Source organism: Arachis hypogaea, chromosome 16, assembly GCF_003086295.3.
Source record: "Arachis hypogaea cultivar Tifrunner chromosome 16, arahy.Tifrunner.gnm2.J5K5, whole genome shotgun sequence".
NCBI lineage: Eukaryota > Viridiplantae > Streptophyta > Magnoliopsida > Fabales > Fabaceae > Arachis > Arachis hypogaea.
Window position 1 is genome coordinate 14,261,446 of NC_092051.1, and position 13,462 is coordinate 14,274,907.

Sequence of the window (13,462 nt, forward strand, 5' to 3'; positions counted from 1 at the left end):
TGATAGAATTTTAAACAATTATGAGTATTCTAACATAAGATATTAGTATCTAGTATTTAGGAATTAATAGTGAAACACATTATCAAGCATACTTACAGTTTCAGCATTTACATTCATTCCAACATTTGGTTTAGCAGCATTTGTTGGTGTCTCAGGCTGAGTAATCTCGTACATGAGCAAATTTGTTAGAACAATTAAATCCTTTATGATGTATGTTATAAGTCAAATAGATCCTTTAGAATTTATACTATAAGTCAATCAGGTCCCTGATCAATAATATTATATGTCAAGATGGTCCTTATAATAGAACAACTAATGGCTGTAAAAATTCTGAGTCTTAAACAAGTTATCACAGATCCCAAGCCGCACAATATAGAATATTTAGTATAACAAGATAAGTGTTAATCATGAATACTTGAGTTATGGGTGCCGATTGAGAAACCTGAACCTCTTCTTGTGTTGCAGATGAATTTTTCTTGGATTTTTCCTTGATTGTTTTTTTAGGATTAATCCCAGCCTTAGGAGCTCCCTTGCAGGTCTTAGCATTGTGGCCAGGCTCTCCACATTTTCCACACGCTGCCGTCTTATAACACTGGCATGAGAAAGTTTGGGGACTAATCTGTCCCACTCAAAGTCGTTTGAAGAAGTCCTAAAACGACGTCGTTTTGGACACGTGTGTAGGGACCAATGTGTCCTGGTAGCTTTTAACCTGACATGTCACACTAATCACCTCTACGTAGGAGAGAGACTGTTCGATTAACCAGTTAAACCTGGATCAGGGACGTATATGACATATATCTAATAATTTTGGGGACCAGAGACTTAGTTAATTTTCCTGGGGGACAAATCTGTCGGACGACCAAATCCTTGGGACCTATTTGGGGTATTACTCTTTTTTATTTTTAATTAAGTCAGATTTAACCAAGTTGGGTTGGTCTAATAGTTAGCTCACTAGTCCGCTTAAGCAAGTGTCGGGAGTTCGAATTCCGCCCCATTGACCAACGACAAACACTTAAACGGAACTAAGTACCACCGTGCATTACTGTTCATTTTGTTCTGTCACTATATATTATATGATTCATCTTATCCAACGAATTGAAACATGGCTAAAACCCAGCCGGCGGAGGAGGGTATCTAATTCAACAGTTGATTCCCATAATTTGTCAACAACAAATTTTATATTGCAATAAGCTATTAGGCAAATAAAAGGTACTCTGAACATGAAAAGATTCCCTCTTTATACCTATCTATAAATTAAAGTTCCTTGATGCTTGTGTTTTTTGAACTATATTCAGCAAATGGCTTTTTCAACATTGCTCTCTTTTACTCTCTTCCTCTGTGTCTTATTGCCCTGTTTCGCTTCTTCTTTGGAAGCGAAACCAATCTCTTCTCTCATTAGAAAGAAGTTTTTTGATACCATGTTCCTACATAAAGATGACAATGCATGCCCTGCTAAGAACTTCTACCCTTACAAGGCCTTCATTCGCGCCGCGAAAACCTTCCCTGAATTCGGCACCACCGGCAGTTTAGACACACGGAAGCGTGAGATCGCTGCATTTCTTGCTCAAATTTCTCATGAGACGACTGGTGGATGGGCTACTGCACCTGATGGTCCATATGCTTGGGGTCTCTGCTTTAAGGAAGAGATTAATCCTCAGAGTAACTACTGTGATTCTACTAACAAACAATGGCCTTGTTTCCCAGGAAAATCTTACCATGGAAGAGGACCCATTCAACTTTCTTGGTATGCAAGCAAAACCAATCATGCATTATTTCTATATAAATCAATTCATTTTAAATGTGTATTTTAACATATTTTCTAATATAGTGACCAATTTTTTATATACATCTAATATGACTGATATAGTAATTAGTTTTTATTCTTAGAAAAATAAAAAATACTATGTGCACACAACAAATCTGTATTTATTTGTATATATTATGCATATTAATTTATTCATTGTTCTAACTACATAATTAATTATTAAATAATCAAATTTATGAAATTTAATTTTGATGTAATGTCCGTGTAACACGTGCATTTAATCACATAATGTCATATTAGTAAAAATAACTACGTTTTACATTGACTACGTGAATAAATTGCACGCACGCACGACTGAGTAGAATGTAGTATAGTAAAAGATTTTATAAGATTACCAAATACATATTTCTACACGTAGTGACTAATTGATGAATGATACTTTGTGTATACAGTATGACTGAAAAAAAGTATGCAACATATTTATGGATTTATGCAGGAACTACAATTATGGTCCAGCAGGGAAGGAGTTGGGATTTGATGGGTTGAGGAAGCCTGAGATTGTGTCAAACAATTCAGTGATTGCATTCAGAAGTGCTCTGTGGTTTTGGATGAGAGAGACAAGAGGAACACTTTCTTGCCACAATGTTATGGTTGGAAAATATGTGCCTTCAGAAGCCGACATAGCAGCAAACAGAACAGCTGGTTATGGCTTGGTTACTAACATCATCAATGGTGCACTTGAATGTGGAATCCCCAATGATCCAAGGGTCAAGGATAGGATTGGATTTTTCAAAAGATATACCAACTTGTTCAACGTCGATACTGGACCTAACTTGGATTGTGCATTTCAGAAACCCTTGTAAATAATTGTAACTACTCTTTATTAATCTTTCTTTTATTTATTCTTTTTCTAGTAAAAAATTCCTCAATAATTGTCCGATATATATGGATCTATCCTATCCTTTATTCCCTTTGTAGTGGACCCAAATGTATCAAGATATTTTCTAATATTGTTTGTTAGATTATATAAATAAAATGTTTGTGCCAACCATTTCCTAATAAAATAAGTGATTCTGAGTTTCTGACGATACCCCATGGTTGAAACAGTTTTTTCCACCCCTAGCACCAAATGCTGTAATACACTCATAATATCAATTTTAATGCGACGCCATGTCTTGATCTTGTGTGTTATTTAAAGTTGTTTTGTTATGCAATGTTTTGGCAAGGATTTTCAGATTTTTTAACAATGTAGTTACATTTACTTCTAACTTCTAACACACGAGATTTGTGTCCCTTAATTGAAGCTGGTTATTTATTTTTAGATATTGGGTTTAGTTTTGATAAACAGTTTAATTAAGCTATTTTTTTTTTAAAATAACTTAAATAATTAATACTTATATTAAAAATAGTTTATAAATAAATTATTTTGTTTAATTTTTTAGTTCTAAAAATGCTTATTTTAAAAGAAATGTGATAAAAAAATTTTATTATAAAAAAAATTATTTTTTTAGCTTCTCCATAAACACTTAAATAATTTCTTAAAAAGCTATAATTTAATTTTTAAAATTACATCAGCCATTAATATTATTACTCTTCATAAATAAAAAACTAAAAAAAATAACTTTTTAAACTTTCCAAACTGTCCTTAATTTATCACAATTGATTAAATTGTAGCTTTTACTTTTTTATTTAAAATTTAGGTGAACTTGGCCCTAATTAAACTCAACAAATACTTACCAAATTTCATGGAATATAACCTTTACTTGTTTCTAGTTCATGGAATATAACCTTTATATGTCAATCTATCTTTTGCCTTTATAAAAAGCTAATTAATAAAAAGAAGCTGTGACATACACTAATTAGGAATGAATGTACAACAGGAATTAATTAATTAATTAATTATACATGTTGTTGAAGGAAAGAAGAAAGGAGTGACTAGTGAGCAAGCTATGCATGTAGTATATATAACTGAGGACTTAACTTTGTGCATAGTTTTGATGATTCAACACTTGTAATTAAGACTAAACTAGTAGTAGTAGTACTAAGAACAAAATTGGAAACCTCAGTGGTGTCTCTGAAGCTACCTAATTAATCGAAAACAAATAGAGATCTGCATTATCAAGAGGTAGTGAATGTGTCTACCCTTGTGATCTTCAACCTCTTTACAGTGGAAACAAACATCCTACACCAACATCAATATAATATAAATTAGTTTCATTAAAGAAAGAAAGAAAGAAGAGAATTTAGATGATGATGATGACTTACTCCCAAGGAACATCTCCAACCATAACAAGATCTCCTTCTTCATCTTCATAAGTGAGGACATGGCATCTCTCACCAGGTTGAACTACAACTTCATCCATCTCTGTACCCCAGAGAATGGTGGTGTCGAACATGTTCTCAAGTCTCTTAACAAGCTCATGGTAGCTTCTATGTGCTAATATGTTGAGCTTCCTCCCAATTGGAATGCCTTCCATGTACACCTTCACAAACAGGCTTCCACCACATTCTTCATGAGTGCTGAGTGCAAGCCTCAGATTCAAGGAAGCAGTTGAAGAAATGTTAGAGGAAGAGGAACAAGTAGTAGCAGCTTTTCTTCCCATGCTAATAAAAAATGCTATCACAATTGCACCAAGCCTCTTATTCTTATCTCCCTTTAAATAATAAGAAGAGAACACAGAACAGAGATCCTATATTCCTATTCCTATTGCTATTGTTGATAGGCCCTTTTCTACATAAACTGCTGCGCCACCACCCTCTCTTTTCCATGTTGTCTTGCCAGCCGACAACTCCACGTGTCAATTACTATAATAATAAACAATTTCCAACATCATTCCTATTGGACCTCATCTCCTCTTCTACTATTTTCTATACCTATACTTTTACTTCTTTTATCATATTTGCTGATTAAAGTAAAAAAAAAAAAATGAATATTTTATGAAGATATCTTTCAAAAGTTAGTGCGGATATCAAATGTTTAAAGTGGAAAGTATTTTCGAAAAAATAAATAGATTCTAATTTTTTAACTCAAAAATAAATAAGTAATTAACACAGTCTAAAATATATAAAAATAAATAAATTTTTAGAAAAATTTAGACGCTTTCTATTTTAAAAAATAATAAATATTTTTATATTTTTAATTAGTCAATAATTTATTTATTTTTAAATTAAAATATCAATAATTTTTTTTTATTTTCAAAAAAAATATTTTTAATAAAATACATTTTGAAAAAGGAAAATAATGTTTTGATTTTCGAAAGATGATTTTAATTTAATAAAATATTTTTTTATAAATAACAAACAAGTCATATATTTGATTCAATTTTCTTTAAAACAATTTAAAAATTATTTAAAAGATGCATAAAGAAAAAAAATTCTAACACCAAACTCTTTTGTCAATTTTTTTTTGAATTTTTTTCCCATTCACATATAAATAAATAAAAAAAAATTATTTGTTCTAAAATCACCAAATTTAAAAATAAAAAGATCTTAATTGTTAATTAAAATATGAGCGTCAAAATTTTATCTCTACAATCTTTTTCTAAGTATGTCACTTTTATCTTTGATAAATTTCTATAAGGAAAAGTATATGAACTAACTCCAAATTAGTAAAGAATGGAACAACTTAATTAATTAGAAATATAGTGATTATTTTTATTTATTTATGATTTAAATATTGGTTATTAAATGTTTCACCACATTCAAATTAGGAGGAGATACGTTCAGTATCATTGTAAGGTGAATCACGAAAACTGATTCAATTAGCTTCTGTCTCTTCAGCTCTCCAAATACCTAAAACATAATAAATTAGAAAATAGATTCAGAACCATCCAATTTACAAAGAAAAGAAACATCCTAATATCTAGCATAAACACCATCCACATAGAGGTTTTGGATTCACTCAAAGGCATTTGTCTGATTTTTTGCTGGTACCCTCTTGGTTCCTAGCACTGTTGTTTCGATAAACTAACATCATGTTTATAGTATCAAAATGTCATTTTCTTTTGGAGAACTAAAAATTAAATTTTTTGGATGAAAATCACAATTTACCCACTGTGATATTATATATGCACTATACTTCAATTGGTAGTAAATTTTTGTTACTTTAGTTGAAGCTTGATGCATATGCAAATTAATTACATTAGAGGATGATGGTCTAAAACGTTGGTGTTATGATGCATGCAACATAATATTGGCGCAGTTAAATTAGAAAGGAGACAAATGTTAGACAAAGCATGTGAGGGAGTAGTAACAGCCTTGAGTTTTGAGGGAGTGAATCTAGACACTGTAGAGTGTATAGTAGACATTTGTGGTGGACAAGAGAACATTGATATCTGAAACCTTGTACAGGTAAATGGTATAAACCCCAATTAACACAGACGTTCAATGGATATAATCATCGTGTTGCGCATGAGGGACCAATGTTGCAGATACCATACATTATAAAAGGTATCGGAACCAGTGATGCCGCAAATAATGTAATGTTTTATACCTTAGGAACATATTCATGTATGTACTTCCGTGAAATGCTCTCTCAACAGAAAATAAAGCTATAAAAGGACACTGTAGTAGAAAATACTCATGAAGAGACAGGTTGTGTGCGCTTATTACAGGATATACACTAACCCTCATTCGACGTGTGACACGTGTCCATGCTTTTCCTTTTCAAGAATCGACACACGACAAAGCTTGCTACTTTATCATTCTCCTTTATTTCCCCTTCTGGGCAGTGCATGAGGATGAGTAAACTTTGGTGTAACAAGCATCTATGGCAAAATTAACAATGATTCTAAATAATTAGGAATTAATAAAATAATGTGACAAGTGTGATTCTTTTTTAACGGCGAAATGATACCCCGCTCCAACCTTGGGGACAGAAAATCAAATCTATTTATTTTTTGTTTAGCACAAGGAAAAGAAAGTGCTGCTAATTGTCTCAATTTACTAGGGTGCACAACAATTTTACACGAAATTGAGTGACATGTTTTGTTCACCAAATTTTGAAGATATTCTGGTTGTCTAGGATTGTTGTATCTTATTCTCGCCACCCACGTGTACAAATACAATTCAGGCATAGAATTTAATTCTCCCATCCGATTCCCTTATCGCATGTTGGTTAACAAGAACCTATTAGCTTGGATTTAAAGCAATGGTGAATACTAACTAGAGAAGATGGTTTGGAAATAAGAGAGAGAGAAAAGAAGATAAAAGCAAAATGTTAGCCACAACTCCAACCATAATGTTGCTTCAGTCTGTCATTTGGTCCCCAAATAAAACGACATTGTAAGAAAAGCAGTGTGCAAACCCACCTTCCTCTCCTTTTTGTTAGTAGATGTGTCTTACAATGTTAAGACCAAATGGTCCTGTTTTTGTAACGCCTGGTTTTAAATGCTTGGTATCTATATCCCTTCAACTTTGTTAATCGCTTTTAATAATTAAGTTCCATTAATTGGTCAAAGTCAAAGTTACTATATGCGGCAATAAATAACCATGTTGGAATGTCGTCCCCTTTCCAGCACTTGAACAACAACAATGGTGGGACATGAAATGAACGCCATTAAACTCAAACTTTCCGTTGTTGCTTATTAATTGTCTCAATAAATCAACACTTTTAGTTGCAATGCAGAGATTCTTGGTTGGTTCCAACAAGTAAACATATGCAGAGAATTTTGGGCACAGGTAATCTCATTGTGATCCAATGCGGCTGCTTTCATTTATAGCTGATTGACTTCATTACAAAAAGAATTTGAGTAACCAGGTGCAACATCCAACACCTTTTTACATGTCATCACAGAAGATATGGACAAGAGTTCAAGATATAAATTGTTGTGCAATGTTAGAAAATCTGAGTTTACTTAATGTAACATGTCAACCTCCTTGATGCGTGTGACAAGGGAAGTATTGTGGCAGAACCAAACAGATACCTAGTTTCTTACTTGTGTCTAGAATAGATAAACCAACACAATATAAGGAGGACTTACATCTGTCTGCAACACATGCTCCCAAGGCAACACCAGACACATAGTTTCCCCCAAGGAACAGCCCCTCAAACCCGGTGTCTTTGAGAGCGGCTTTAGCAAAATTTAGTAGCTCAACATGGCCAATTAAGAACTGTGGAATAGCTTTAGGCCACAGTTTCACACCTAATACAGTTGGATTGTTGGCATTTGGGTTTATAAGGATTTTTCGCAAATCTCGATCAGCTACTTGAATGAGTTCACGATCCATCTGTCATTGTACGAGAGGCTTTAGGTATCAAAAGGAACTAGGGAAAAGAAATAAATCCTGTAATCAGACAGAAATGGTCGTATGGAACTTGTTTGAATATAAAAAAAGTTATCAAACCTTTGATAACATTCCAGGATTGGTAGCTCCTCCAATGAAATTCAATAATAGAAGCTGTCCAGGTGGAGCCCGGTTAGTGAAAATTGATGAGCTATATCTTGTTCCTGTCAAGTGTCAAACCCAACGTGTGTTAATTTTCACAAACAGAGCAATACATTATCCAGTACCCAACAACTTGTATTGTCATTATAACGAATATTTACCTAAAGTCTCCACTCCTTGGGATCGTGGATGCAATTGACCAAATCCCTTCAGCTCACCATCTATCAAGCATTCTGTCAGAATAGCTTCTTTTGGATAGGATATTGAAACAACAGCTACAGGGGGGTAATAAATCTTTGAAAGTGCATCTGCAGCAGCATTCTGAAAGAGGAATTAAAAGATTAAGAATAGATTCCTTCAATATGTGCAGTGAGCTTGTGTACATAACAAAGGATAACTTCACAGGTTCCCCATTCTTAAAAGAAAGATTGATTTGCTGCAACCCACAACATGTGCACTGAGCTTGTGTCCAACTCTTATTTTATTTCTGCAATATGCTCATTAATCATGTTCTGCAGTATTATGCCTCTGTTGCTATACATATTTGGATTAGAAAAAACAATAATAGAGCTTGATGGAGTGTATAACATTCTTTCTTTTTTGGGGAAAAAATGCATATCAAAGCAATCATGTTCATATTAATTTAAGTAAACCATGTGCAACCAAAGATGCTCATGCATATGCATGTACACACAGACTGAAACATGCAAAGACTAACACCTCCCCACTGCCACCACTTCCACAAGGGACATTGATATTTATTCGTAGGCTACATAATAATTTTGATCAAAATACATACTAAAGTATTTTCATGTAGGCTAATTCTTGTCATTGTGTGTGTGTGATCTATTATTACATTCTCGTTGCAACTTTATAAAAGAAACGATAGAATTTGATTATGTCAAACACAATGTAAAAAGATTCCACAAGTAAAACAACCATATCATAGATAATGAATATAATCCAACTCAAGAAAGAAACTAACGGATGAAGGGCGCAACAATGTCCACTTTCCACTCTGTTAATACTTGAAAGCTTCCAAGATAACTTAACTCTGTTGCCTAACCTGCCAACAATAACTCAATTCACTAAGAACTTAATCCTGAAAAACAGTGGTAAAAGAACTGGGGCATCAATATAAATTAAGAACCATAGAGTACCTTGCAGAAATTGCCTCTGGCAACATGCCCATCCCTTTTCGACAAGATCCAACAGTTTGACCCTTTGGCTTTGGGAGATGCCTACAAGATGACTACTTGGATAAGAGAATCACCCCATAAATGATGAAAAAGATAGTAAAAATCCATAGACAATATTATTATGGATTTTGAGGCAGTTTGGAAACCTTATTTCTCTCCTGTATTGCTTTGAAAGAGCCACCGATAATGCTACCACCATTTTGCTCCAGCTTCCAAATTTTCCCATATGCTGCTTTCATACTTAGTTTTGAAGGATCACCTGCATATACACCTGCACGTGAAAAAAAAAATGTAAACCATAAAGAGGAAAATAAACTTAATATGAAGCAAAAAGCGCAGATTATGTGAAAGATCAGATCGGTGGATCATTCGGTGGTAATGGATATTGACTCTTACCTAAACAAAAAGGCTCTATCAAACGCTCAAAAACCTCATCACCAAGATTGCGGCACACGAATTCCTGAACTGATTCCTCATGATCCTGTCACTTTTGTCAACATCATAATATTATATGAGAAGAGAAACAATAATCAAAACAGTTATTATTCTTTGATCCTTGCAAATATTGAATTTGACAATGACATGTTCAAACAAAGGGATGAAAAGTTAAAGGACAAACTGGTGGTGGAGGATCCCAAGTGCACCAAATGCAGCCCTGAATTTTCCCCCAATACTCATCAAATCAAAGGGTCTTGAAGGCACTGCCTCAGCTTCCCATCCCACAACACAAGTTCATCTTCCAAACCACACTCCACCTACAACACCAAAACTATAATAAAAATTTGAAGCTGTGCAGAAAATCATACATAGGACAAGTTTTACCAATTTCATCCAGCAGTAATAATTTGTGATTCTAAGATTTCAATTTTCTTATTGAACTAGCTATTCAGAATGAGCATCGAGTGTGATAAGATAGGAAGAGTACCAGGAATTGATCATAGAATCGGAGGGTTGGAAGTTGTTGGGACCTTCTTTCCAGAGAAAGCCGTCCCGTGAGAACTACATTGGGAATTGAGTGGTTGGAGGAGAGGGCGTGGGCGACGGAGAGGTCGGTGATGCCGCCGCCAACCACGACGCAGTCCAGCGTGGCGGAGTTTATGGCAGTGCAATGGTGCTGAATGGAAGGCAGCATTGGATTCGTTAAAGAATGCGACAATGATGGTAATGATTATGGTAATAGAGAGCTTCGGAATTGGGATGGTGAGAAGCTCAGAACCATGTCCATGGCCATTCCAACTACACTGTTACTCACTGCCATTGGAAGAGAAGTGTGTGCGTGTTTTTTTTTTTTTTTTTTTTGTCTGAGGAAGAGAAGTTTAATGTGTGGGCCCAAATGTTATTGGAGATTGGGTCGCCAACGAAAATATATTATATTATTATTCAAGGTCTTGGCCCAGGTAACGTTACAATATGGGTCGCAGTTTTGGGCTCCAACAAAATAAAAACAATAATGTTGCTTTTATTTTTTAGAGTAAACACCCAACCCGGTCCTGTCCATTTCAATTTAGGACAAGGTGATCCCTCACCAAAAAAGCAACCCATGCCTGTCTCTGTCTATGCATAAAATAATTCATCGCGCCCCCTCCCTTGTATCCCCTGTCCATAGTTGACGGAAAAGTCTGATGTGGCACTTACCGGCGCTGATCTGGCAGTTAGCGCAGAGTTAACTTCCAACGTGGATGAGTGGGAATGGACAGGGGTCGATTTGTCCCCCTGTCCCATTCAAAAACGATGCCGTTTCTAACTTAAGAAGAAGCAAACGTCATTCTCACTCTCATAACCCCCGAAGCCCTAACTCATATTTACAGAATAACCAAAACCCCTCCACCTTCTTCGCGCGAAAGGACAGTGAGTGGTGGAAGTAGCAAGTATTGGTGCTGACAAGGCTGCCAGGAAGGACTCGGAAGACTCCTCTAATTCCGCACTTGACGGAGTCACTAACGTCGTGCAGTGGAGGCAGCTTGTGTCACCATTCAGGTTAGTAACGAATTTGGACATCTAAAACATTAGCACTATCTAATCTCTGTTCATAAATTGCATGTTGGTGTTGCATTGTTCAGTAGGTTGAAATGAGTTGCCTGGTTGTGGGTTTTTAAAAATGTTGTGGACGTGAATGGATTTTGAAGTTTTTTAGTTAATTTGTTAAATAATTAATGTTGCTTGTCAGTAGTTTAGATGATTGGTACAGTGAGATAAAATGTCATGAATTGGATTTTGATTATTAAAAATAATTTTCAGATGGATGAGTTTGAAGTAGTTCCTATTTTCCATCATGGAGGAAATTTTAAGAGGAATGCACAAGGCAAATTAGAATATGTTGATGGAAAAGTCAAGAAGTGGCCACCTTTAGACATTGATTTGGTGAACTTCTTTGATTTTGAAACGTTACTGAAGGAGTTGGGTTACACAGAGTACAAGACCATGCTTTGGTTTGATAGCATGGCACCTGACTTAGAATCTGGCTTACATGTAATGAGGGGTGATACTGAGATAAATGACATGAGGAATAACAAGATTAAAAACAAGGGGACAAATGAGATTTACATCTACTTTGATCACCCGATTAGTGTGCCAGAAGTTGTGGATGAGGAGATGCAAACTGGAGGAGGTTATTATGAGTGACTCATCTTCCTCAAGTGATGGGTATGAAACAATTGAAGACGAGCCATATAAGCCACCTCCTCCAGAATATGAAGATACTCATAGCAGTGACGATAGTGAGGAACAGAAAAGGAAGGAGAGATTGAAGAAAAAGAAGAAGAAAATGGTGTCACCAAGGAAGAGAGCTAGTCAGGGTTCAGCTGGGGAGGTGAAGTGTGGTCCAGCTGGTGAGGTGAAGGATGGACCAGATGGTGAGGTGAAGTCTGGCCCAAATAGAAAATTAAGCAAGGGTCGCCCAAAAAATAGGGATAAGCCTGGACCAAGTAAAGGTGGTCCAAGTTATTCTCCAAAGACAGCTAAGAAACGGGCTTCCAAGAGGTATTCAAGTAGGAGGAGGACACATATTCTAAGGGATGGAAAAACTAGGGCAGAAAGTACAGTAGTTGATGGGCCTAAAGCAGGGGGTAGTGTGGAGGCTAGACATGGAGTGGTCGGGAATACAATGGCATCAAATTCTGATATTGTTGGGGAAGAGTTAGACTCAGATTATGACAAGCCTTATGAATATGAGAGTGAAGTATTTAACAGCCCAGTGTCTGATGATGATGAAAACAGGACTGCATTTGATGCTTTCAATGAGGAGACCGAATATGGGAAAGTTGAATTTAAGGTGGGGCAAACTTTCATCACAATGAAAATTTTTAAGAATGCACTAAAGGACTACTTTGTGTATGAAGGGAAGGATGTGATGTATCTAAAGAATGAAAAGAAGAGGGTGAGGGCTGCATGTGCAGAAGAAAACTGTCCTTGGTTGATTCTGACCTCTTGGAACAGTGCTGGGGGGTGTTATCAGGTGAAGACATTGGTTAATGCGCATAACTGTGCTAGAGATTTTGGCAGTAATCTAGCTAACAAAGAATGGGTAACATCAAAGTTGGTGAAGAGGCTACTGACTCAGCCTGAGTTAAAGCCTAAACAGGCCAGGGAGTATATGATTGAGGAGTACAATGTACATCTTAGTGAGAAAATGATAAGCAGGGGACTGAAGGTTGCCAGAGAGATAGTTATAGGCAACGAACAAGCTCAGTATGGAAAGCTCTGCGACTATCTGATGGAACTACACAGGAGTAATCCAGGGAGTACAGCTATGATTGATGTCATACCTCAGCTAGAGTCACTGCCACTGTTCGACAAGTTGTATATAAGTTTGGATGCATGTAAAAGGGGTTTTAAAGATGGGTGCAGGCCTCTAATCGGGTTGGACGGGTGCTTCCTCAAAGGTTACTATGGTAGACAACTTTTATCTGCAGTGGGGCAAGATGCCAACAACCACTTTTTTGTCATTGCGTATGCTGTGGTTCCGAACGAATGTAAAGACACCTGGGGCTGGTTTTTGTCAATACTGAAGCAGGATCTAGGGGATTGCATTGAGTTAGGACTGAATTTTATTTCCGATCAACAAAAGGTCAACTCTAAACCCTGCTAAGTTAACTTGTTTGATGTCATTTAC

At 35.7% G+C, this 13,462-nt stretch overlaps 2 protein-coding genes and 1 pseudogene across 2 annotated transcripts; 1 reads left to right on the forward strand and 2 right to left on the reverse strand.

Annotated features, from left to right (window-relative positions):
- Nucleotides 1–1,267: 1,267 nt before the first annotated feature.
- LOC112759127 (chitinase 10) lies at nucleotides 1,268–2,811 on the forward strand. The gene is made up of 2 exons (XM_025807951.3): nucleotides 1,268–1,744; nucleotides 2,262–2,811. The coding sequence occupies exons 1-2, from the start codon at nucleotides 1,299–1,301 to the stop codon at nucleotides 2,626–2,628; spliced, it is 813 nt and encodes a 270-aa protein (XP_025663736.1). The 5' UTR covers nucleotides 1,268–1,298; the 3' UTR covers nucleotides 2,629–2,811.
- A 783-nt stretch (nucleotides 2,812–3,594) lies between these two features.
- LOC112756443 (auxin-responsive protein IAA30) lies at nucleotides 3,595–4,471 on the reverse strand. The gene is made up of 2 exons (XM_025805037.3): nucleotides 4,031–4,471; nucleotides 3,595–3,947 (listed from the first exon to the last, which is right to left on the reverse strand). The coding sequence occupies exons 1-2, from the start codon at nucleotides 4,366–4,368 to the stop codon at nucleotides 3,884–3,886; spliced, it is 402 nt and encodes a 133-aa protein (XP_025660822.1). The 5' UTR covers nucleotides 4,369–4,471; the 3' UTR covers nucleotides 3,595–3,883.
- A 2,983-nt stretch (nucleotides 4,472–7,454) lies between these two features.
- On the reverse strand, nucleotides 7,455–10,483 carry LOC112756712 (protoporphyrinogen oxidase 1, chloroplastic-like; annotated as a pseudogene).
- Between the last annotated feature and the right edge of the window lie 2,979 nt (nucleotides 10,484–13,462).

Excerpts from the sequence above, each read along its gene's own strand:
- LOC112759127 (XM_025807951.3), top strand. The coding sequence starts at position 1,299 with ATGGCTTTTTCAACATTGCTCTCTTTTACTCTCTTCCTCTGTGTCTTA. Across the intron at positions 1,745-2,261 it reads GGACCCATTCAACTTTCTTG|GAACTACAATTATGGTCCAG; the intron begins GTATGCAAGCAA and ends GGATTTATGCAG.
- LOC112756443 (XM_025805037.3), bottom strand. The coding sequence starts at position 4,368 with ATGGGAAGAAAAGCTGCTACTACTTGTTCCTCTTCCTCTAACATTTCT. Across the intron at positions 3,948-4,030 it reads GTTGGAGATGTTCCTTGGGA|GATGTTTGTTTCCACTGTAA; the intron begins GTAAGTCATCAT and ends ATGTTGGTGTAG.